The 27,174-nt window shown below is 35.0% G+C and overlaps 1 protein-coding gene across 2 annotated transcripts in view; it reads right to left on the reverse strand.

Moving 5' to 3' along the window:
* ETV5 (ETS variant transcription factor 5) overlaps nucleotides 1–26,862 on the reverse strand; it is a 29,350-nt gene extending 2,488 nt beyond the window's left edge. Inside the window, exons 1-12 of one of the 2 annotated variants that reach the window (XM_053698553.1) lie at nucleotides 26,701–26,862; nucleotides 22,527–22,629; nucleotides 22,212–22,299; nucleotides 21,917–21,964; nucleotides 21,759–21,809; nucleotides 14,277–14,400; nucleotides 13,507–13,740; nucleotides 9,644–9,894; nucleotides 5,622–5,684; nucleotides 3,327–3,395; nucleotides 459–631; nucleotides 187–288 (exon numbers count right to left, since the gene is read on the reverse strand). In XM_053698553.1, the coding sequence (XP_053554528.1) occupies nucleotides 187–288; nucleotides 459–631; nucleotides 3,327–3,395; nucleotides 5,622–5,684; nucleotides 9,644–9,894; nucleotides 13,507–13,740; nucleotides 14,277–14,400; nucleotides 21,759–21,809; nucleotides 21,917–21,964; nucleotides 22,212–22,299; nucleotides 22,527–22,571 (1,248 nt within the window). In that variant the 5' untranslated portion in view covers nucleotides 22,572–22,629; nucleotides 26,701–26,862. Of the gene's footprint in view, nucleotides 1–186; nucleotides 289–458; nucleotides 632–3,326; nucleotides 3,396–5,621; nucleotides 5,685–9,643; nucleotides 9,895–13,506; nucleotides 13,741–14,276; nucleotides 14,401–21,758; nucleotides 21,810–21,916; nucleotides 21,965–22,211; nucleotides 22,300–22,526; nucleotides 22,630–22,951; nucleotides 23,186–26,700 lie in introns of those variants that run through there. The other variant, XM_053698554.1, reaches the window with a different exon arrangement.
* Between the last annotated feature and the right edge of the window lie 312 nt (nucleotides 26,863–27,174).

The raw sequence follows: 27,174 nt of genomic DNA on the forward strand, positions 1-27,174 counted from the left end.
ATATTGGATTGCTTGCCCACACAAACTTCTGTAAAATGCCATCTAATTTTGAAGATTTGATTTTAAATAAGATATCAACCTCAGAGATTAAACTGCAAAGTGTTTACAACTATTGGATTATCAAAACAAGTAGGTTACATGTGGCCTGAACAGGTGTTCTTATAGAAGGTGGCAAGAGATACATACCTTCTGCATAATGCCCTTTTCATAATAATAGCGCAGAGATCTGCTTAGTTTATCATAGTTCATTGCTGGTCGGTTCTTCTGCATCCCCCACCGTCTTGCAACCTAAAACACACAACACAAACACTCATGTTAAAAATAAAAAAAAACTCCATATGGTTTTGGAATGGAATATCTAACAAACTCATATTGGTCATATGCACATATAGTGTGCGAGATATACAACTCATACATAAAATTACTATTACACTATATAAAAATCATCTAAAAGTCACCTCTTCAGGTTCAATAAGTTTGAATTCCATGCCTCTGCCAGTCCACGCAATAAAGTGAGAATTGCCTGGATCATCAAGGAGGGTAACTAGAAATTGCCAAAGCTGAAGAGATCCTCTGCGTTGGTACGGTGGTCCTTCTCTGTAAAAGGTGGACTCCTGTTTCACTTTAGCCCCTTAGAAAAAAATAAATGAGTACATTGAAGAAATATTGAGTATTAGCAAGGGGCATGGCTTTACAAACTAGAATATGCAAGATTTTTTTTTAAATAGATTACAAAACTTGTAAACCCATGTGCAACACAACCTTATTTTTTTCACTTTATTCTATCTAAAAAATGTATTTAAGAAAGGTATTGGGAATGCAAGATGCATTTCCTACTAGTTTCAATAACCTAAACGTAAGCTTCCACACAAAAATACTTTAAGATGAAAGGGACAGTAAACACTGAATAAATAAAATGTTTAGTTATGCGTAGTAAAACAATTCTGCAATATAATTTTATTTGAAATGTCTTGTTGTATGGTGTCCCTTTAACTGTTCTTTTAAAAGTATTAACAAAGAAGCCAGGATTAATTCAACAGTAAACATTAAAAACTCTTACAAAAAAATTTGCATAGAAAATTCAGAGAAAGGCTTGTGTTTTTTTTTTCCTTTTCTATATGGCCATAATAGTGAAAAAATTACATGATCCAATATGTTAGAGCATGTGATTTTAAGACTATTGACCCTTCACTACTGTGTGCTTAACCCTCACAAAGGGGTTAAACACGAGACCTGCAGAGCATTGCTGGTTCAGAGCGGAAACCCACGCTGATCCAATCAGCAATATTAGTTACATATGCAAGTCATGTGACTAGCAATGCTAATTGGATCAGTGGCGATTTCTGCTTGGGACCTGCAGTGCTCTACGGGTTTCAAGTGGTACATCTATTGAGGGTTTACCCACATTGCTGGAGTAAACACAGAGCAACATAGGGTCAATAGACTTAAAATGACTCTCTAATGAACGAGAACATGTCATTTTCCGACTTTTATGGCCCTTTAATAAATAAAGCTTTTACTGAAAAACAGCACAGGATAAATCTGTAATATGACAAACCAAGGAAACACACTGCCCCTGTGCTATTACTGCATGTCACTATAGAATGTACCAAAAATCTAAAAATAAAGGTGGTAGTGTGTATAAAAAAAAAAATACCGTAAATTATGAATTGAGCATACAAAGGTACTATGGGCACAGGACATAATGGTTTTAGAAGAGGTTTGTGCACACAAAAAAACCTGAAGGTAATCGATTTTCTATTACATTAATGTTTGCAGAAATAAGGACCATAGTATGTATAAGTTCCATGTGCAATCAGTTCTTCTATTTGTTATCTAGGAGGCAGGAATTAGAATTTTACCAACGGATTCAAATGCCTTTAACTCAACTCAGGAAGCATCTCTTTATTTCAGGATTCCAAGAATTTCTGTTTATACTTCACAGTTAACCCTTTCACACACCCCAGTGCTATGCCAATTTTGAGCTTTTTTTTATTTATTTTTTTTATAACACACACACACACTATTGTAAGTCAAATTTCAGTGAGTGACCCATACAAATTATATAATAGGGGGGGTTCCAGCAGATTAAAAATATACCATTTATTATATTTGTATTTCATGGCATGAGAGATAGCTGGGGGGGGGGGGGGGGGGGAGAGAGTATATTTGTTGAGATTATAGTAAATAATATTGAAAATGGCCAGGTGACCACCTTACTAAATCGTAATCAAGGGCAGCCACAAGTGAAAAAGAGGCCGATATGGGCTTTTGGTTGTTATAATATAAACTAGAGAGGCCCATTTTTGCAGTACAAAACTAAAATGCACTTTGTTTTGTGAGGTTATCAGTTACCACAGTGATTACCTGGCTATACAGACAAATGTAATTCTTTAAAGAGAGGAACTTGTCTACTATAATAAAAACTTTAGTAACGGTCTCTAGACATAATAGAATTTTTATGGGCTTATAAATTGCCATTCCCCAGTATGTTATTATTTTTACTTTTATACAAAGATCTGCATGCTTGTGGCTAATACAGACCCCATATCATTTGAAAGAGCAGACGATTGTCTTTCAAATGAGGGGTCTTGGTGCTCTGTGGCTAGTAAGGGAGCTGAGATTGAGGGATTTGAACAGTCACCCCCCCATCTAGCTCCCTTACTTGCCTATCACATCACTGCCACTCCCATGAAGCACTGGAAATGCCACCCACTATACTACCAATGATTATGCCTGCAGTACGGTGGAATTGCCGATCCAATGCTGATCAGCGATTCCTCTTAATGAGAAGGAAAGGTTGTCATGTACAACAACCCCCCAATATCATACATATCAGAATGTTTAAAGAGAAAAATGAAAGGAACAAGAAAGTCAAAATTAAACATTCATGGTTGAGATCGAGTGTGTGATTTTTTTAGATAATTTTCAGTTTATTATTAAATTTATTTCATTCTCTTGCTATGTTTTGTTAAAAAGCAATACTAGGTAGGCTCAGGAACAGCTATGTCTTACTGGGAGCTAGCTGGTGATTGGTGACTAGACACATTATACCTCATCACTGGCTCCATGTGTTAGCTAGCTCATAGTAGTACATAGCTGCTCTGAAGTTGGCTCTAATTATCGGTTTAACTCTTCTGCATTGGAGCCTTTTCTTTTTGCCCTTTTTAGATATCCTATCACCTTACCCTTGTAAATGAGTTTAACATTTGTGGAGAAATGTTGCAATTATTTTTAATATAAAGCTCAAAACTATATAATAAAAAATAAGGCTAAAAGCATTACAATTCTGTACAAGTTGGTGCAAAATGAGATTTAAATCTTACCATCCAATCTTTCAGGCACAACACAGGTATCATCATAAAATAGCCGAGCATTACTTTCAAAGGGAAACCCTAAAAATACACAAACAAAAGGATACGTTCTTTAAAGCAAAAGCCAGACCTCCCCCCCCCCAAAAAGATAAATATACTTTTAGTATATCACTAACACTAGGATTTATCTTCACTCCTTGTATCATGGTCATCAGATATTATCCTCTAGAGCATTCCATGAGGAGAATTTAAGTGGTGCAATATTACATTTATTGCATACTGCACAGGTCACGCAGAAATAGATATACACATAGATGTAGAAATAAGAGAGCATGAAATTCTCTAGATGTTTTGTTTCTTTATTACTAGTAATATTTATTCCTATTCCAAGGAAAGAAAACAAAGTGTCTGGGCAGCAAACAATACATAAGTGCCACAGCATATATAAAATAAGTTTATTTTGCATTGCATAGTAAGACATTACTTATATTAGTGCTAGTATAGTCTGACAAAAGCTAGCTAGGATCAGATTTTAAGAATACTTCTTTTTAACTTTCCCAAGCTTACAAAAAAGAAAGAATTACAGCTCAATTTTGAGCTTCTTCTAAAGAGGAAAAAGATAGAGTCAGCTTGTAAACACAATTACAATTCTGCATTTGATATTATTATGGACAGTCAAACTACTAACAGACTCATTGATAATCCAGATAGCTTAGAGCAGGGGGTCGTTTACAAATTCTACAGTCTGGCTCTTAAATGTTATATAGATATATGGAGAATAATGCAAAAGGATAGCAACCATGGGGCTCCCTGGCTCCTGGGTTTGTCAAGCCATGGCTTAGAGAATATTACACCTTACTACTATGTTTAAAAGGGACAGTTTACCAAAAATATTTCTCCACTTTAAAAATTCTCCCCAATGGTCCATTTTACCTGGAGGAGTGTATTAAATTGTTTATAAGTAGCTTGTTCGCCAGTATTTCAGCATTAGAAATAGCTAATTTAGCCTGTGGAATCCCAAACTAAAACTGAAAGTTTCTATACTGCCAGAAGAAATTATACTCCCAGTGGGGTGCAGGATAGTTAAGTATTAAAATTATAATTTCTCACACATTTTATACTCTGCAGCTGGTATAAAAAAAGTCACTGGAAATACATTAAAAGTGATTGTAAAGTTTAATGAATAAGTGCCGGTATCTAAAACTAATCTTAAAAACATGGGCACTTTCATCCATTAAACTTTACAAAGATTATTTTTTAAAATACTTGCTTTTCTTTATGGAAACAGACTGGCGATCCTCCGTCCGCATCTCCTGCTGTAGTCAGCAGATCAATTATGAATCCGGCTTCCTCCAATCGTTGCGTACCCCACAAGCTGGACGCCAAAAGGGGCACGCAATGATTGGAGGAAGCCAGATTCGTCATTGATCTGCTAACTACAACAGGAGATGCGGGTGGAGGATCGCCGGTCTGTTTTCTATAAAGAAACGTACGTATTTTAAGAAGCTTTGTTGTAAAGTTTAATGGATGAAAGTGCCCCTGTTTTTAAGATTAGTTTTAGATACAGGGCAGTTATTCATTAAACTTTAAAAAAACTATTTTACAGTGCACTGTCCCTTTAAGGTAAAAGGTTCAAATCACACTCAAAAACAAACAACTCATGTAGAGTAGGCGTTTGTGTGTCTGAGTGTGACATTAAATTCCCCATATTAGTGCCTATAAAACATTTTTTTATGCATTATGAAGAAAACATTACATTAAAAGGGACAGTCTAGTCAAAATGAAACTTCCATGATTCAGATCATGCAATTTTAAACAACTTTCCAGTTTACTTTTATCAAATTTACTTTGCTCTCTTGGTATTCTTTGTGGACTGCTAAACCTAGGTAGACTCATATGCTAATTTCTAAGCCGTTAAACTGCCTCTTATCTCAGTGCACTGACAATTTTATCAGACACTGCTAGTTCATGTGTGTCATATACATAAAGATTGTTCTCACTCCCATGGAGTAATTTAAGAGTCCGCACTGATTGGCTAAACTGCATTTCTGTCAAAAGAACTGAGATAAGGGGGCAGTCTGTAGAGGCTTAGGAACAAGGTAATCACAGAGGTAAAACGTGTATTAATATAACTGTGTTGGTTATGCAAAACTGTCCCTTTAAACTACTATTATTTTGCATGTTTTCCTGTAAATTAAATCTGAAAATAATTGTTTTTCCATTTTCCCCTCGGAGGCTGGAGTGCATTACGTGGAATTCAGAAACCTGACCTTCCTGCATGCTAAATTGTACATTAAAATCACTCACCTTCTGTTTCACTCTGAAAATAGCTTCTCACTCCTGCATAGGAAGATTGACAGTTAGGCACTTCTGTATTCAAAACAAAGAGGTGGAAAAAAATACTGTTAAAAAATACTGCATTACTGCTGCAAAGGGTACATTTATATTTTAAAGCTGATAACATTAGATAGTACATGTTTTTAGACCAAAAAATATTTTAACCTTTTCATCTTAATGTATACTACCAGCACCAGTATTTTTTTTTTATTTTGCCATCATCACTAATGAACAGATGCTCTTTGAATAATTTATAATGTACAATATTTAAAAAATATGCATTTGTTTTGTAAAAACAGATTATTAATAATGTCCCTTAAACATTGCTATGGTAACACCCCTCACCCCACCCCACCCCGCTCAGGAATAAAACACATAAGCACACTTGCGCATCCAGCAAAGTATATGTGAATATTTCCCAAACAACAAGAATCACCATCACAGGGTCCAAATGCCACCCTTGAGTGGAGGGTACAAATTGCTGTATGTGTTTAACTTCTGAGCAGGAAGTAACTATATAGTGCTCACAGGATTTAATAGGGCATAAGAAGTTTAATTAAATATTGCAATATATTCATTTATATTGTTTGCTTTTGCTCAAAATTGTTCTTCATACTTCCTAGAGAGGCTGAAGATCATATCCTGTACTTGAATATGCTGCAGTTTGTCTGGCCCAACAACATACTATACAGTGATTGCATAAAGGCACAATATAATGTGAAATTTACATGCTCGTCTAATTCATTAGGTATAGAGAGAAGACAACGGTAAAACAGGGACTGAAACATTCTGAGATAGAAACAGGAAATATATAAAATCTTACTTTACAGCACTAGGTTCCCTAGTGTGATATTCTTATTGAGGACACTAAAAGGTTTGTAGGCATGGAAGCCATGGAACTTTGCTGCGGTTTTATAGCCTAAAAAAATATTTTTCCTTATTTAGTGCCCCAAATTGAACTTATTGTATTCTGGTCTTGGCTCTTTACAAACATGAAAAACCAGTTTAGAAAAGAAACAAAGTCTTTTCTGTTCCCTTGACAGACCAAAAATCATTTGCCATGACTGAACAAAGATTAGAACGGAAGATAATGACACCCAGTTGAAGTCTACACAAAAAAAATATAGACATAATCATACTTAAAAATCACATGAATAGGTTTCCTACACGACAATCAGCACCAAGCTCTGGACTACTTCCATTTTCTTACTAAACTGTAGGCAGCATTTGGCTCAGTGGAAAACTAATCAGAACCTGCCCACAGTGACATGTGCAAGATAAAAGGAAACCCACTTATTTTTAATTAAACATTTTTATAAACAAAGTTCTACTTAAAGAAGTAAAAAAAAAGTTAACCAATTAACACAAGCAGGATTAAACCACAACATATAATATAACCAAAACAATGTTCCCTGTTTTGTCTGATAGCCATTGGGCTTGTCCCAGCATGCCTCTGTGTTAACACAACAAAAAAACTACAAGAAAATGTACACTGAAATTGTAAATGAGGAGAACATACAAAAGCCACTGAAAATATTTTACTTCAGGGTTTTTGCTTAATGAAATCATCAGATGCCCTAAAAAGTTTCAAAGAGGTGAGACACCCCAAAACCAATACTTTTTTGTTAGTGCATATGTGTGTGTCTAATGTTACAATATTATGTTTTAGTAATCTATATATAAACAATAACTTTTCATAAAAAGATCAGCGAGTAAGCACTCTGTGGTTTACTGGAAGCCTAGTTAATCTGCCAAACGTTTAAAGGGACAGTAAACCTAAAATGCTGCATGTCAAAATGAATAAAAAACAGCCAGTTATTAAAAAAAAAATGTTTCTAACATATTAAAAACATATTGCAAATCAAACATCTAGGGAGGTAACGACGGCCGCCTAACACGTTCTGTGTATATTTATTTTTTTCAACACAGCAAGCATGATTTCTTCCAATCCCTTGTATATCGATCGTGCAGCTCCTTTAGTGTCAGGGACGCGCGTTCTTTGATTGACAGGGATTAAAGTCGACGTCCTGCACAATCGCATTAACACGCTACACAGGAAATGTACAAATCCAGATATGCTGCACGTATCACACACTATGAATAGCGATCTAGTATGTAGCATATCGTTAAAAAAAATCCTATTGCGCATGAGCAGTCTTATTCGACGGCAAAACAGAGAGATGCTTGTGAACGAGCATTAGTGGGAGGAACGGGGGCGTTTGTAGACCGGCCCATGGGATTAACTTTGCTAAAAATAAAAAACTCCCATAGCAGGAGCGGCTTGCTGGGCGGAGAATGAAGACTGGATCAACGGTTATAAGGAGATAAGATATAAATTATATAACTTTATTTCTACACACTTTATTTGAAGAAAAAAAAAAAAAAAACACAATATTGTTTACTGACACCCGAACACCTGTACTAAACATGGAACCATGAGTAAATCCCATCAATATACTTTCAGCAGTGATTTAACCTGCTGCCTGCCCGTAAGACACATGCAGAAAATATTTAACCCTCTGATTGCTAAACACACAGAGCAGTGAGATAATTTACTACTCTTCATGTAAAGGAGGGCAAAATGGTGAAAATAATGCCAGGCCTGGTTGTAAATTCAGCAACCAGAATAAAACGACAAACGGTGGAATAGCTAAAGGTATAATATCACCAGGTGCCATGGCCTTTTCATTTTTCAAAGAAAAGCCATAAAGGTTGTGAGTGTTGTTAAAATAAATATAAAAAATTGCAAACACCATCACTTACAACTATTTAAAACCTCCCTATTAATTCTCAAACTGATCTAAAAATATATTCTACAGGTAAAAAAAAACCGGTGTAATATCAGAATATAACTACATAAGCAAAACTAAAAAACTAATTCTAAAACAATTGTACATTAAAAGTGTTTGAATGAATATGTTTACCTATATAAATGAGATATTATTCACACTTCAAAATATTCCTGTTGGGCTGCACATGAATAGAAATGCTAAACAGCTTATGCTGGCTTAGAGGGCAACATCTGCTCAGTGCATGGTTTAAAAAAAGAAATATAATCTTCAATACTAACTAGGTCGAATACCATCAAAGGACAAGTCCTTTACTGAGGCTGGGTCTTTCATTTGAAGCCAACCCCTTGGTACATGGCATACATTAAACCTCCCCATGCAAACAGATACACAGTCTCAATTTCAATTAAAAGATTAAATTGCAGAAAGATGATTTCACAAGAAAGTAAAATGCAAAATATAGCAATAACTAAAACTTCACAGCACGGCCCACAATAAAATATGTATTCACAAACCTTAGAAGCTACAGCACTATCCAGAAATTTGTATTTCTTAAAATTACATGGGCATCTGGCATAGCGCAAACTGCACAGTTTTCCTCATAATGCTGCCATTTCACCTTTGTACGTTGTGTGTGTGTGTGTAGCTCTATATACTTCATTATTTCATGCATTTATTTTATCACAGTTTGCCATCGTTAGACACACAGGCCTATGATTAAAGAGCCAGCAAAAGCTAATGCAAGTGTATTAAAATATGATTACACTCAAAAATTAAATGCTCTCCTATGCACTTCAGTATTGAGCATAATGCCCGATCACGTACAACGCTGCAAGAAATGCTTCTGGTTTGTTAGGCACGCTCCTAATTTGTACGTGTTTGTTGCGCTCATAATCGACTTGGTTTTAAAGTTGGGTGTTTTTAAATTGTATTCTGCTTTAAGAGTACTGGGTCTTTAATAAGAGTCTATCTGCCTAAGAAACAAGTGATCTGTGCAAAGAACTTTTGGGAACCTGGAAGAAGTGTATACACAGAGATTGGAGCCAGATTATGGAGAAGTTAGTTACATTTTTTTTTTGTTTAGGAGCCAGGAATCTGTAGCGCCCTGATACATCATAACATTGTTAGGAACAAAAGCACTGCTAAAAGCTGAAACTCCCTGTATAGACATGTTAATGCAACTATACCAAGAGTTTCTATTACCTGATTCAATACTGTAATCCTGAGGTTCTTGCTTAATTCCCAAAGGAGAGTGGAAAGCACGTCTGGATGGGCCATTGATTCCTTGCTCGTATTGGGGATCATGATACTCTTGTTTAAACACTTGATGAGATGGTAGCTGTGATGGTGCAGTGACAGGATCAGACATCTGTCTGTGGTAAACTGGTCGCGTTTCCGTTACGCCAGAATATCGAGAGAAAGACGAACATGGTTCAGACATTTGCCTGTGAAATCTAGAAGCATACAAACACCATGAAAGATATTCTAAAGGAGCAACAAATCACACATTTTACTTTGCTTCATCTATTTTAAAATGATGGGGCTAAAAAAATATATATATATCACTACAAATGGCAATCAACTGTTATAAAAAAAAAGTTACTAGTTTACTAAATGTTAAAAGCAGAAGTCTAATTTCATCCAGGACTGAACATGTTGCCTGATTTTATAGGTTGGTATAAATACTGGATCTATGGCTTCTAATTGTATTTTATATTATTCTTATGTACAAAAATCCTTATCTGGCAGAAATAAAATCAAATTGGCTAATAAATTTAAAATTAATCTATCAAATCCTGTCCTAAAAGATTTTCTTTATTTTATTAAAATGTACAGATTATAATATTTGTAACATTTACAAGAAAGGACTGTAACCAATAAATATTTTTGACAATTACATTTGGAGGAGAAAATGCTATCATATTATTGCATATTCAAACATTTAATTGTAATCCACTTTATCAGCTACTCAGTAAGGTACAAACATGATTTCTACCATTTGGATCTGTAAAGTGATCGCCTTCAGCTGACATGCCTGGATTATATCACTTCCATAGTCAGGATCTATTTGCCTCTGTATATGAAAAACGAGAGCCAAACTGGTATGCCACTGCAGGAAATGACACTTCCAGATGGGTCCCAGCCAATACCTCATGCATAATTTGGAGGTCATCCAAAAAGAGTTCATTCAGTATGCTCGAGAAATAAACACAGGTATCTGTACAAAGCACAGGATTTTTCCCTTCACTTAAATTTAAAAAAATAAAAATAAAAAAAAAGGATTCATAATTAAATAAAAAAAACAAAACCTTGTATAACAAAGGAACAATGTACTGAATTATAGCAAAGAAAAAAGCCATATGCGTCCCAAGAAACACGTTCAGTAGAACTACAGAATATTCTCTAAAAGGGAAATAAAGATTTGATTCTACCTAATTGATCCTCAATCAATTAACACAATTTGTAGAGAACACACAGCAAACCCCATTATTAAAATGAAGGTAAATTTTTTGGGTTGCGATTACCCTCAAACCTTCATAACTATTATAAAGCAGTCGCTAACGTTTTTTTTTTCACTATTTCTGTAATATTTATATATAATATATAATTTTAAATGGGATTTCCGTTTCCTACCCAACTCCTCCCAGCAGCTACTTCCGTGTTTCACTGTTTCCACACAGAGAGCCGTCCCACCCACTCGCTGCGTCGGCTAAAAGCTCGTTCACATCAAATTTTGTTCTGCACATGCGTGACTTACACTCAATACATAGTATTCAATGAAGTACATTCTTCATTGAATACTATACTGCCAGCAATATCAGAGTCAAACAGAGCATGCGTGTCTCATGAACGAGCACCCTCTGGAAATAGGATTATTCACGTTCAACGCATGCGCATAGTAATGTAGTGACGTTTCAATGGTAGGGCTGACCACCCTGGGGGGGAAACGATGATTGGATGCTGATATAGAGGTAGCATGTCAATCAAGTTGCATAAAATGTCGGGCGGAGGAAACAATCCGAACGGAGGATAATTAAACGATAAAATTTAAGTTATTTCTCAATATTTAAAAAAAAAAAAAAAAAAATGAATTATGCTAATTTTTAATTAATGGGACAGAATACTCATATGCTAAATCACTTGAAACTGATGCAGTATAACTGTAAAAAGCTGACAGGAAAATATCACCTGAGCATCTCTATGTAAAAAAGGAAGATATTTTACCTCACAATCTCCTCAGCTCAGCAGAGTAAGTTCTGTGTAAAAAGTTATACTTCACCTGCTCCCAGCTGCAGGTAAAAATAAAAATGAAGAAATGAACAGCAGCCAATCAGCATCAGCAGTGCTGAGGTCATGAACTCTTACTGTGATCTCATGAGATTTGACTTAACTCTCATGAGATTTCATAGTAAGCTTCCTTTACCTGATTGGTGAAATAATATGAGAGTTCACGAGGCTCATCCTTTCAGCTGTCCCAGGACAAACACACTAAAATGCTGCTTAGAAATCCTTTACAATGGGAGGTGGCTACTGAGGAACTTTTGATGTAAAATATCTTTCTTTTTTACATAGAGATGTTCAGGAGATATTTTCTAGTCAGCTTTTTACAGCTATGCTGCATCACTTTCAAGTGTTTAAACATTTGGGTATTATGGCCCTTTAAGTTTAAGATGGCGTAAAGGAGGAGTTTGCTTAACTTTACCTTACCTTTAAGCTAATAAAAAAATTATTTCATGTGTATTTGCAATATATTGACAATATTGTAAATTACGTTACATTTTAATTTCCAATGCTCAAAATGTTAGTTGCAGCAACAAACCAGATAGGTAATGCCAAGTAGCAAAAAACATGCCCCAGTTTTACTGCAGAGAATAAACGGAATCCGTACAATTACACTACTTTAACACCAAAAATTATTGTGATCTGCATGAAATATATCCCAAAAGAAAGCATGAAGCTAAACTGAAGAAAAAAAAAAAACAGACATAAGTTCTATCCAGAAAACCACATAAGGGGGGGGGGGGATCTTAAGAGATATGAAACCCAAATGAAGAAATATTGATAAAAGAAGTAAATTAGAAAGTTGTTTAAAAATGGTATGCTCTATCTGAATCATGAAAGACAAAAATTGGGTTTTTATATTCCTTTAAAATAACATTTAAAAGGCACTAAACACAAACATTTTTCTGCAATCTTTCAACAGATTAACATATCAGCAGTCTGAATATTATTAAAACAGGTCAACACATTTTGCTGCACTTGTTTTCAATGGTTGAACTTCACCAACTAACTTTCCTTATTTGGATGAGCCAGTCCAAAGATGACAGGGCTTGCAATAGTCATTGTGTTAACTCATTCTACAATGTTTGGCTTTAGCATAAAGGAAGAATTGCAAATTAGGAAGAGCAATTTGGCAAGGTTATGCTTATGAAGCCTGGCATGTGCTCTTTCAGCTTTTAGGACCGGAAAACCCACATTTTTTTAACTCATTACAGGAAAAAGGGGCAAAATAAATTATGAAAGTATATTGAAAACTTGTTTTACTGTGTATAATTAAACATTTCATATTACAATTTCAAAGTGTTAACAGTCCCTAAAATCAAATAAAGAAGATTATCACTGGGTATGATGTTGCTGATCAACTTTACTGCTCCCGAGCAGGGACGACTCTGTAACTGGATCAGTTTGGGCCCCAGGCAGCATTTGACATGGGTAGCATACAGGGAGATTACTCTCATATGAGCTGTGCATGTGACATATGCATATGCTGAACGTTAATCTGTGATACTGCTTGTTGGGGGTGTTACATTCTTGGAACCAGGCAGCACAATGTCTTAAGCAGGCCCTGCCCTGCAGAACAGGGGGCAAAAAACCCCCACACTTTTCAGAACTTACTGACATGAAAAACAGACAATAACTGTGTGTTACCAGGGTATTTTACTATGCCTAATGAAAATGTATAAGGAATACAATTTCGACTTTAACGCCCTTTTCGGTTAACTCAAGAATTAAAATGCTAGCACTATCTAATGCATAAAAGTCATCAAAATATCGGCAGAACTTACTTGTGATCTGGTGAATACTGGTTTTCTTGGATATTCTTTGGCAACTGTGCAGGCTGATGAGGTGGTTGTGGAACAGCAAATGTCTGTTTCTGCTCAATATGCACAGGAGCAGGGGAAACTGGGACAGACATCGGCATGGATGGTGCCGAAACAGGCAGGGGAAGTGCAGGAGATGCAGAGGTGTGTGGAGAACTCAATGGCTTTAGCCCAGCATGGGGCTTCCTTAAATAGGCACTGAAAAGGAGAGGAAATTATTATTTCTACTAAGAATCTTCGATAGACTATAAAAGGTATTTTATCTTGCAACATATTCTATAAACTTAAAAGGGACAGTGTACCATAAATCTTTCTCCCCTTTAATTTGTTCACAGTGATCGATTTTACCTGCTGGAGTTTTTAAAGTTGTGTACAAGTAGACAATTTACCTTTATTTTGTTATTTGAAATAGCGGATTTTGCCTGCGGAAATTTTCTATACTTAAGTATTGGCTATAGAAAAGCTATGTAAACATAACCAGAAAAAGAAATTACACTCCGGTGGGGGTTGGGAGAGATAAGTAATGCAATGTTTATTTTCAATTGTTCTCTCTAAGTATTGGGCTTTTTAAAAAAATGTTATTTTACTTGTTACAGTCAGTTGGTAGCTGGACTACACTTGTAAACTTAACAGTAGCCAAAGGTGGGGGGGGGGGGAAGAGTTGCTTTTGTCATTTTAATTTCTGTCTACCATTCTCCTCCCCTTTTATATGTAGTTCATACAAATGAAGTTACCTAGAGTTGTAGAGGCACTTTTCTCCATAAGGAGCAGGAGCACCGTGGTTGCAGGAGGTCAGCTCAGAGGATGGACTATGAACTTCTCGCTTAATTTTTGCAGGTGATGGTCCATGAAGAATTACTGAAATTAGAAAGGCAAGTTACTATGTTGCCTTTAAATAAATAAAACATGCATGTGCATGTCGGAACCATACATTACAAGACTAGAGTATTTTTTTTAATTTTTTTTTTTTTTTTAACTTGTAAAAAAAAAAAAAAGTGAGATATAAATTCTTGGATGTGTGTCCATGTGTTCCAGGAAAGTGGGGCATTGTATAGAATAGCTAGCACATTTCGGCAAAGTATGAAATGAGCTTATTTCATTCCGACCTTATGAATTTTACCTAGGGATTCCATAGAATGCCTAGTCTTTTTTTGGCTATTAGAATAGACAAAAGGGGGATACTTTATGAACAAATTGAAACCTGTGAAACCCACTCATTTCAAATAAAACACAGATGAGAAAATTTGATGAACGAAATGGTACCTGAAATAGGGCTGTAACAATTAATAGGTAAGCTTGATCATAAAAATTATTGTCAATGAATCTCATTGATTAGGTGGTCTGCGATTAGTTGGTCAGGTGCACGGCACAAGCTGCTTCACTCCGATAAAAACTTATGCACATGGTATTGTGCAAAGAAATGGTGTTTATATTTAAATCGGCTAATCAAATGATTAATTAGATAGAAAACTAATTAATACCATTTTTTTGCACTATGCCATATGCAAGAGTTCATTGGAGTGAAGCAGCTGGTACCGTGCAAGTGACCAACTAATCACAGACCACCTAATTAATGAGATTTGTTGACTTTTTTTTGATCAATCTTACAGATTAGTTGTTGCAGCCCTATTTCAGATACCAGATCTTTCAAAATTTAAACTAAAGAAAAATCTTCTAATAAACTTTGTATCATTTGAGACTTTGTTTTTCTAATGAAACCTAAACATTCTGATAAACATTGCATTTTAGACCTCTAAAGAATAACGCTTCTCAAGAGAAGGGCCGAAAGCCCCCCCCCCCGCCAGTATTGAAAGGGTTTTCACCTAAAAGAAGTTCACCACTAAAAGACTTGATTTATCAATCAAGGGTGGACAGGGGTATACATATTAGCCCCAGCTCTCCTCCGGCAGGCAGCAGTCCGCTGCTGGAATTTAACATTGCACAAGAGCGCTATTTTGCACTCACATGCAACCCCGCCCCCCTGCCCCCGCACAGCTAATCACTCGTGGGCAGGAGTTGTCAATCTCCCCAGTTGGACAAGTCTGGGGAAATTGAAATTCTCCGCCTAAGAGGTGGAGAAGATGGTAGGAAGCAGCGGTCTGATGACCACTGCTTGATAAATCCTGATTGCAGGTTCTCAAAAGAGGAGGAGGAGGAGGAGGGATTGATTTATCTAAATGTCATTTCATTGTTAAGATAAGTTATATTCAAAATGTAATTCCTAGTAAATTCATTGATGAAAATAAAACACTGTAGCAACATAAATTCAATATTTTTGTAGGCTCAATTGTTGAACTCCTAAACAATGCAATAAAATCTGTGTCAAAATAAGTTTCTTTTCCAGGCTAAATTTTTTAACTCTGAACGAGGCAAAATATATTTAATATGCTTGGTAGTTTCAAACAATGTCTAAAGTGAACTCTGAACTCTTCAGATTATGTATAGATTCTTTAATTTGATGCATTGCCTGGAAGTTTTAGGCATTCTATACAATACTTATGTTTCCACTTTGCCTGTAACATTTGTATATTATATTATATACAGTATTTAATTATTTAATGATAATTTGTGCAATAATAATTTAACATTTTTTAATATTAGTTCATTTAAGCTTAATATTGGCTACAATTTTAGACAGGTGATTAGTAAAATCAGCTGGGTGGTGCACCCATTAAAAAGATCTTTGGGAATAGAGATATAGATAGATAGAGATAGGTAGATAGAGATATAGATAGATAAATAGATAGAGATAGGTAGATAGAGATATAGATAGATGTATATACACATACACCAAAGTGTAAAGAGTGAAAAGTCAGATAAATTTAAGATGAGCAATGCTGCATATGATTTATGAAGAGACATGCCACCATGTACCTTTACACTTATTCTATTTTCATTTGAATCTCAATGTAGATATAAAAAAAAAAATTAATTTAAGTATAGCTGAGGTTTCACAAAAGCTTTTGAATTTAAAAAAAATAAGTTTATGCCCTAGTTGACGTTTGCGATATCAATTTTATTTACAGTCTTCAGCAAGGAAAACAACATTTAATTATTTCTAAAAACCAAAAAAAAAGGTCTCAGAAGACGTGACTGTAAAGTCTATGACATCAGCCTCTGCTCCCACAGAGCGTTTAGGAAGGGGGGGGATGGTGATGCCTTAGAAAAACTATGTGCATGTCTGCCAGCGGTACAGTCTTATTTGTTGGCATAACATGTCAGCCCTCTCCATGTCTCAGTTCTTAGGTTAAGTTTAATACCCAGTTTCAGTGGAAACAAGACCTTCTTTATAGAAAGAGGTGCCAGCTGGATTTGTTGAACACTAAGGGGATTATACACTGGGAAAAGAAAAAAAAATACCCACACCTTATGTTAGCTGGAACATTAGCCCTTTTCTCAATTAAACTACACATCAATTCTAAGCAGATTAGCTGTAATCATACCTAGGTGTATGTAAGGGGTATCATTTCACCATATAAGAAATAGATATTGGATATCCTTATCATATGCTACAGCTAGAATGACAATCAAAACTATGTAGGCTGTCAAACAAACCCCCACACACACACCAAATACTTTATGATAATGTCCACATACATGAACTGTTTATAAGAGCAAACATGATTTAATTGTCACCCAAATAATGTTTTGGTCTGTATGCACACAAACTAGTATTTCAGATTTATTTATTTTAATATATCACTTATTTATATTAAAATGAGTTGTGTTCATTTTTCTGGGGGAAAGATCAATAATACATAGATTCAGAATTCAAAATGTAGGACACATAAGTAAGTTTAGATGATATTTCAAAGAACACCAAAGTATTTTCATGATAAATTTCAAAAACAACCATTTAAAAAACTTTCAAGCAGGTACGATCATTAAAAGGACCACTAAAAACAGTCCACTGCATCATGTGACAGCCATTAGCCAATCACAAAATGCATATACTTATACATGCTCAGCATGATCTGGTGCCTCAGAAAGTGTGTATATAAACGAGAATATGTACATTTAGATAATGGAAGCAAATTGTATGCTCTGAATCATGAACGTTTAATTTTGACTTCCTTTAACTGGAAATCACAAAATACTACACAAATAAAATTTCAGTCAAATTCTTTATAACAATATAAGAATTTGGCTAAAAAGATGCCTTATAATGGAGCTACTGTACAGTGATTATAGTATATACTCAAATTGACAAAACACATATACACTACATCCTTGGAATTATAGCTGCATATCATGCATTTGCCATTAATGGAACCTTTTTACATTAGGCAAATATTGTATTCTTACAAAAAAATGAAGTTTCAGTAGAGCTGGAGTTGCCTCTTGTGTTTAAAGCATACTGGGTCTGTCTGACATGAACAGAAGGCCAATTCAGATATAAACAGCACTAGGATTTTGAAGTAAAAGCTAGTAAATGATCTCAAGGGATGTCTTACTGGCTCCATACCTAAATACACTAATGGTTATTGATTTAAGGTTGTGTTACCATTTACCGCATGCATCACTATAAAAATACTTTTAAAAGCAAAGTCACTTTTATTATGAATTTTAAAAAGGACAAAATGTCTCAATAAGAATACAAACTAAAGAAAACAAGAACAAAATACATTACAAAACCTCATAATGCTTAGAATTTCCAGCCAAATATAGTAATTGCTAATACAAACCAGCAAATATGTACACACAAAAATGATCTCAAATAGTAATGACCTAAAGTTGTAATTAGCATCAGACAAAATGACCACTGGTAGTCGAAATACATTATGGTGTCCCCACAGGAAAGTACTCACTATCCCAAATACTATTATACCTCCATTATCCCTTCCATTAGGATGGAAATCACAAGGGAAAAAGCCCCATGATTTACTGTTTCATTGTAGGCTAAAGATGTATTTATTTTTTTAAAGCCAACTCACTGTTACTGCACTGCAGAGTATTCTAAACTCAACTAAGCTGCATGTTTATTTTGTATATGATTAGATCACACAGACATTAAGATGTTAATATACCAATCAAAAGTATTATATACATATTTTATTTACCGTATTTGTTTAACCAGATTAGAGTTATTATTAAAACAAATGTCCTTATATACCTAAAAACACATCAACTCACCCAACTGTATTTGAAATTTAAACAGATCTGAGAACAAATACTAAAATGTGTTAACAAAAAACGAAAACAAAATAGGTCTCATTTTCAAGAAAAATCTGCAATAATTATTGGAACCAATTGTTCTAGAAAATTGAATGAACAAGAAAAAAAAAACTTCAAGGATAAAGGATGAATATTTATTATTTGATACATGTAATCTCCTGACCATTTAAATTCTCAGCAATAAAATGCTAAACAGTGATTGTACTTATGTGATCAGCACAGGGTTTTCTAACCACAGTAGAAAGAAAATAATTGCTTAGCAGTGAAGGAGATGGCTACATAAATGTCTGACTTGTACTGCTGATCAGTAAATGTAGGAACCTTTTTATTCAAGGAGTATAAGAACAGCAAAGCTATGAAATACAAACAAAAATGCTGAAAAGTTCTGTTAGAAAAAAAAAAAAAAACAGCCACATGTCCATGTGACATAGAATCAATACAGAATATTTTCTTTGTTGTGATTTCATCTGGCAATTCAGACTGATGCATCTAAACTTTATGTGACATGATGAAGTAACACTTTATGGAAGAGTTGGGAGGGAGTAAGGAGACACCACATCTGTGGTCAACAGTAATAGAAAGTCAGATCTTTTGTTCTTAAAGGGACACTGAACCCAATTTTTTCTTTCTAATTTACTCCTATTATCAATTGTTCTTCATTCTCTTGGTATCTTTATTTGAAATGCAAGATTGTAAGTTTAGATGCCGGCCCCTTTTTTGGTGAACAACCTGGGTTGTTCTTGCTGATTGGTGGATAAATTCATCCACCAATAAAAAAGTGCTCTCCACAGGTCTGAACCAAAAAAAAAAAATAAGCTTAGATGCCTTCTTTTTAAAATAAAGATAGCAAGAGAATGAAGAAAAAATGATAATAGGAGTAAATTAGAAAGTTGCTTAAAATTGCATGCTCTATCTGATTAATGAAAGAAAAAATTGGGCTCAGTGTCCCTTTAATCCATTCCAAAATGTAGTATTCACTAAGCATGGAAAGTAATCATCCTGCATTAGGTACAAGACAATGGTTCCCAATGTATTCAGGAAAGGAACACACAGCACTAAGTAAAACAGCATTTCTTGTCCCAATCACTTTTTTGCTGACTCTATAACTTAAGACATTTAAGTTATATATTTTTATTACAGTTAAAGGCTTACTAGGATTATAAAGTTGTGATACTCATAGTAGAGTGTTATGTTATACTAGTCCAGAAACAGGGTGGGATTTAAAGGGACAGTTTAATGTAAAATTGTCTTGTATTAAATTGTTTAACAACTTCTTTATTTTGTCATTTAAATTGGTGTTTCTTCTGTCAAAACCACTGCCTATATGAAAATGTCAATAGTGATGTAATGGCTACAGAACAATTATGCAAACAAGAGGTCACACCAGAAATCAACCCTAGTAGGTGTGGGAGAGAGAGTGAGAGCTTTCTTTAAAGTGTGTTGCTGCACCAGCTTTAAATACAATAAACTCTCACCCCAGTGCACTGTCCCTTTAAGGATTACTTGCCAAGCACAGATAAAAATAAATAATATAGTACCTGAACCAGATTAACCAATGAGTATTAAGAGTCACAACTCGATCATGGCAGGTTTTTAGTTCCATAGGAACAGAGTTAATTAACACTTGCCCAGTAAATAAAAACAAACTAAATGGGAGGCTGATGCATTACATGTTTACAAATGATATAGAACGTCTGTATGATTTCTAACCACAGGCACAAATCAGTAAATTAACTAAATCTGAACAAAGCACAAATTAGATCCCATGGTTTCATATTGTCTATACAGTACATGAACTTAGCTGCTTAACATGCTTTATATATATTTTTTACCCTATGAGAACTATTTCCTTCATATATATTATATTAGGTTTAGAAATCCTAATATATTTTGCATAGTTATTACATATGAGATGCAAACAGTATACAAAGTTACAATTTGCTTCCTATATTAAAGTCAATGTCAACTTTCATGATAAAGTGCCCGTTTAAAAAAAAAAAAAAAACTATTAAAAACAGAGGCACTTTTGATTCATGAAAGTTTACATTTGCACCGGATTTTACAAATACTTACCTTCTCCTGAAACACTGGATCGCCAAGCCTGCTTCTTCCTGCTGTACTAACACAGCAATGACGAAACCGGCTTTCTCCAATCACGGCGTGGCCTCACCAGATGAATGCTCCTGGGGGGAGGGAGCCCTGATTGGAGAGAGACGGTTTTGTCATTCCTGACTGAGTACAGAGGAGCTGCAGGCATGGGATCGGCGATCCTGTGTTTCGGGAGAAGGTAAGTATTTGTAAAATTCAGTGCAATGTAAACTTTCATGAATGAAAGTGCCCCTGTTTTTAATAGTTTTTTTTAAAAAACGGGCACTTTATCATAAGAGTTGACATTCACTTTAACAAAAAAACAAAACAAACAAAAAAAAAAACAAACCCTGCAACCTCAGCAGCAGTAGCTTGTGATTTGCTAATCCAAACACACCCTCTTGAAAACAAAACAATTTGATTATGTTTAAAGGGATGGTAAACACCAAAAATGTTATTGTTTAAAAAGATAGATAATTTCTTTAACATTCCCCAGTTTTGCATAACCAACACTGTTATAGAAATATACTTTTCACCTCTGTAATTACCTTGTATCTAAGCTTCTGCTGACTGCCTCCCTATCACAGATCTTTTGACAGACTTGCATTACAGGCAATTAGTGCTAACTCTTAAATAACTTCACATGAATGAGCACAATGTTATCTATATGAAACACATGAACTAACGCCCTCTAGCTGTTAAAAACTGCCAAATGCATTCAAATTAGTGGTGGCCTTCAATAGCTTAGCAATTAGCATATGAGCCTACCTAGTATTAGCCTTCAACTAAGAATAACAAGAGAACAAAGCACATTTGATGATAAAAGTAAAATTAGAAAGTTTTTTAAAATGACATGCCCTATCTGAATCATGAAAGTTTCATTTGGACACAACACAATAAAAAACACAACCAACAAAACAAGAGTAACAGTATACCACTAAAAAAGTACTCACAATTATCTGACTGAAAATCTGGAACAAACTGTTCATCATCAGGTACTTGAGCTGAAAATATATATTTAAAAAAATTAATTAAAAAATAAAATAAAATAAAAGGGATGACGACATTGGATGAAAGAATGTTTAAACATATATACACACACATACATTACCTTCAATTAACCATGCTTCTTGCAGCTTGCTAAGATCCTGAAATAATTCTGAAAACCCAAAGAGAAAATCATTAAAAACACCAACTTAGCTTATAAAAAAAGGTTGTAATATCACCCCTTGAACCCCCTTAGTATGTACGCCTACGAGCCAAGCTGTTTTGTAGATCACTTTCATGATATGATTTACAACAGTGAAATTCGTGGCAGGGCCCTATACCCTTTGTCCCCCAGCACTGTGGAACCTGCTGGCACTCTACAAATAATAATCTTAAAATGAAATTTAAAAAATCCTCACCTTCTGAATCATGTGCTAAATCTGTGTCCAAAAATCTCCTTTTCCGATCATTAACTGGTCGATCCCGACATTCCTCAAGACAAGACTTCTAGAATATTTACAGGGGAAATATGTTACTGTACAGCTTAGGAAATTGTACATTTTCTCTGTTTTATAAAAGCTGCTTACAGTGTTTAAGTTAATCGTAGTTATCAGAGATTATTTATTTTAAATACACACACAACAGAGAAAAAAATATTGTATGCATAGTGAACACACCACTAAGTAAAACGCTAATTCTACTTTAAAAAAAAAAACAACAAAAAAATAACTCACCCCAGGTAACACGTAAGGAACTTGTTGGTCATAAAAACAATCCATTGTGCTTTAAATGTTCTGCCAGCATTGAGTACTCACAGTAATGTGTGTTATCAAGATCCTACATAAGGAAACAAACAAACAGAAGGTTGCTGAAATAAACACGGTTACATTAAAATCTGTTCCATGCAGCATTCACAGCAGAACAGGTACAAAAGTTTAAGCCAAAAGGTATAATTATATCATAAGGAATGTGTTGGAATTCAGCATAGCTATCCAGCTTTAAATAATCTCCTTAGGGTGTGCTTTCTTTTATAGGAGTAGTCACTTAAGATAGTGATCTGCCTTTAACTGATGCATGTGTACACATGACAATACTATGTAGTTTAGATGAAATATATGCAAAATAATAAATAAAAACTGTTGAATCATATTTTGCTTACTTGTCCCACCGAGCAGATGCAAAAATAAATATTTTATGGCAGCCTCAAAACATCAAAGTGTTGCAAAGGCACAAGCCAAATCATGTTTCTCAGCCATGCAGATACCATGTGGCCTGCTTGTTTTTTTTAGTGGGCTGATTGCAACAGGGGAAAAAAAAAAAAAAAAAAAAGTTTTGTTAGAGCAATGCTGAGGTTGCAGCAAAGTACTTCCTATAAATCCTTTCTGGTGCCTCACATAAAAGGAAGACGGCACCAACTGAAACTAAAAAGGAGCAGCCCTCTCAACCCCCTCTCCGATAAATGTTTTCATGAATGGTGTTGGGGGTGGGGCATTTGGTACATATGTAAATCATGAGGCACAAGGCCCCATTCACAAAACCAGACTTTCAGACCAGTTAGCTTTCTTTGCTTTTCCATTCATAAAATTTCTGCAGATGTGCCCTTGCTCTCTGTTCCATTTTAAAAAAACAAAACATCCAAAATGTTACCTCCCACATCTTGAAGGCAGGAGGAGGAAGGGGGGGGACTTGCATCTACATTAACAAAACACATATTCCATTCATAAAAAGGTTACATTTAAACCATTGTTGCAAAATACTGATATAAAGGGGGGGGGGGGGGGGATCACTAACAAGTCAACATGGATTTTTTTTTTTTTTACTATTGCCCTTTGCCACAGTTAAAAGGATATTTAAAAATTAAAAAATATTATATGCCAGTGAATAGGTACTGGATTGCTAAAAAAAAAAAAATTAATAATAAAAAAAAAAAAATACTAAATAAATGTTTTAAAACATTATTCAATTATTTGCAAAACCATTTATACACTCTGGTAAGTAGGGTCTGACAGGGATAATCTACTCCAGAATTTGTATTATTTAAAAAGATATCTAATCCCTTTGCTACCAATACCCCAGTTTTGCATAACCAATACTGTGATATTAATGCAGGTATTACTTCTGCGATTACCTTGTATATAAGCCAGTGCAGACTGTCCCCTTATGTCAGTGCTTTTGACAGACATGCATTGTAGCTAATCAGTGCTGACTCAAATAACTCCACAAGAGTGAGCACAATGTTATCTATATGACACACATGAACTAGCACTGTCAAGGTGTGAAAAAAATGCACTGAGTTAAAAAGGGACAGTCTACACCAGAATTTTTTATTGTTTAAAAAGATAGATAATCCCTTTATTACCCATCCCCCAGTTTTGCATAACCAGCACTGTTATATTAATATATGTTTTACCTCTTTGATTAGCTTGTATCTAAGCCTCTGTAGACTGCCTCCTTATCTCAGTGCTTTTGACAGACAGTTTAGCCAATCAGTGCAGACTCCTAAATAACTCCACGGGAGTGAGCACAGTGTTATCTATATGACACACATGAACTAGTTCTGTCTGTGAAAAACTTTCAAAATGCTCTGAGCTGATAGGCGGTTTTTAACGATTTAGAAATCGGTATGAGCCTGCCTAGGTTTAGCTTTTCAAAAATACAATCAAGGGAACAAAGTAAAATGAATGATAAAAGTCAACTGGAAAGTTGTTTAAAATTGCATGCCTTATTTGAATCATGAAAGTTTAGTTTTGACTTGACTGTCCCTTTAAGAGTCGTTTTTCAACAATTTAGAAATCAGTTTGAGCCTACCTAGGTTTTGCTTTCAAAAAAAGAATACCAAGAGAACAAAGCAAACATGATAAAAGTAAATTGGAAAGTAGTTTAAAATTGCATGCTTGCAAACATGGAAGGTGAGCGCGGTATAGCTGCATCCGGAACCGGCAAATGTATAAAGTCCTCCAATGAGCTGAGCTAGCAGAGTGCCGTAGCCTGCGATAAATCCCAATATCGCACAACGTGACGAAAACAGGAAAACTGGTGGCAGGCACATCAAATACCAAACGGGTGCAAAAATATTTTTGCATCCGTTTGGTTTTTGAAGTTCCTGCCACCAGTTTTCCTGTTTAAAATTGCATGCCCTATCTCAATCATGAAAGTTTAATTTTGACTAGACTGTCCCTTTAACTTTGGCTAATTTGAGAGCTGACTGTAAATGAGTTTGTCCTCTGTTCTGATCAATCACTGCCTAGTAGTGGCAAATTTCAGGACTTTAAAAGGAAGTTTGCATTGCAGTATTTGCTTTTGGACTCTCTAGGGAATGTGGGACAATTATTTTACATGAAAGCAAGATATTTTACAGCTGAAGCAATACAAAATAAACAATAAATGGCCATTGCAAATGTTTGTTTTTTTAGCATATATCATGAAACTGTATATATTACAATCAAAATTTATCATATTCCTTTAAATCCACTGAATTAAAAGCTAGAGATTGCATTTAAAGGGACATAAAAACCCATTGTTTTCCTTCATAATGTATATAGCCAATACACTTTTGAAAAACTTTCCAATTTCCTTCATTATTATCTAATTTGCTTAATTCTCTTGTCATCCTTTGTTGAGGAAACAGTGGAACTACTGGAATCTAGATGGAAGCATTGGATGAGCCAATAACATGAGGTGAGACATGAATCAACAGCTATGAGCCTACCTAGGTATCTCCTTTTCAACAAAGACTACCAAGAGAAAAATAAATAAATTAGATAATAGAAGTAAATTGGAAAGTTATTCAAAATTGCATGCTCTATACGAATCCTAAAAGAAAAAGGTTTATGTCCCTTTAACTGCTAGGGTTTTTAAAAGTTCACATAAAATAGTGGTTGAAAATGTGGCTATAAAGCAAATGCACCTTTTAGTGTGTTCTTCAAACACCACAGTTCAGACAAAATGTATATTATTTTTCAAATATTACATTTACAATAACATTAAAATGCGTATAGAAAATCTTACAGCATTTGCTACAACATAGATAAAAAATTTTTATTTAATATACATTTAATCCACAAAGGAAAGAGTAACTCAGTCTGAAATTAATTATAAACTGTTTCGAAATCAGATTAAAAACACTGAGCATCTGAATCTAAAACGCCTTAGCACAAGTAATCTTGCAAAACATACTTTTTGCAGTTAATAATTAATGCTTATCACAGAGGCATCACATCTCTTATTCTAAAAGCATTTTATTTGCCCATCTGTCACATTCTCAATATGTGCTGAGTGCAATATCAATCAGGAGTATAAAAATATATATATAATTGCAAAAAGAACATTTCTAATTATATTTGGATAAATAGGTCTGTTATCACATTTCATAGAGATACATTTGTGTTATTAAAATGACTAAATTACAATGATTTTATTGCATAATTTACAGAGATTTCTGCAAACATAATTGACTGAAAACTTTATCCATAGCACAACTTATTTTCACTTGATCTTATTATATAAATCTACTAAAATAACTCAAATCACTCTTGATCAAGTACAGCAAACTATAGGTTATTGGGACATGTACTTTGAATACATCTAAGCTATAGGTAATGTTGCAAAATATGTACTGTATGTAAACAAATAAATCAGTGCTCTGTGTAATAAGCAATGGTGCAATTAATTGATTCAAGTTATAGAAGATCTCCATAATAGTTTTCATGGTTCAGTGACAGAACATATAACAACAACAGTCTGCAACCCCCACTCTGGCAGCCAAGGGGTTAAACCACCAGGAGACCCAAGGCGAGGCCTTTTTCACTACACCTGATCCACACAAGCGATCTCCCGGGGGCGGCACTGGAGATACGCAGCTCACATAGATTAGAGCTAGCTCAGGGCCGCTGCACACGGAGTATTTACCTTATTATATGACAAGAGCGCGGATGCAGAGCCTACTAAAAACCACGGAAAGTTTTGGCTGCGGTGCGGATCTTTATTCTGCAACTTGAAGCGAACGCGATGAACCCATCCACAAACAGGGCAGGGTAGAAAAAAAAAGTCAACGCAAACAGCGCTCCGACTGCAATAGTCTTTTCTCAATGAATCTTTGCGCATTTGCTCCACCCACAGGCGATACCATCCGCTGCTTATTGGTCAGTTGGAAATTGTTATCACGTCAGTCATCAGTTGTTTATTCGGAGGGTATCCAATGGTTCATCTATAATCAGACGCCCCCTCTCTCCTGTTCGCTGGGAAAGAAAATGGGGCGGGGTTTACATACCTGACCTCATTCACTGTTCTGCTTGAAGTCGTGAGGAGAGGAGTCTTGTGGCCTGCGCGCTCTGGCTGCATTATGCATAATTTATTCAAGGACGTGGTTCCATTCATAAAACA

The sequence above is a fragment of the Bombina bombina genome, chromosome 1 (genome assembly GCF_027579735.1).
Source record: "Bombina bombina isolate aBomBom1 chromosome 1, aBomBom1.pri, whole genome shotgun sequence".
In the NCBI taxonomy this organism is placed as follows: Eukaryota; Metazoa; Chordata; class Amphibia; order Anura; family Bombinatoridae; genus Bombina; species Bombina bombina.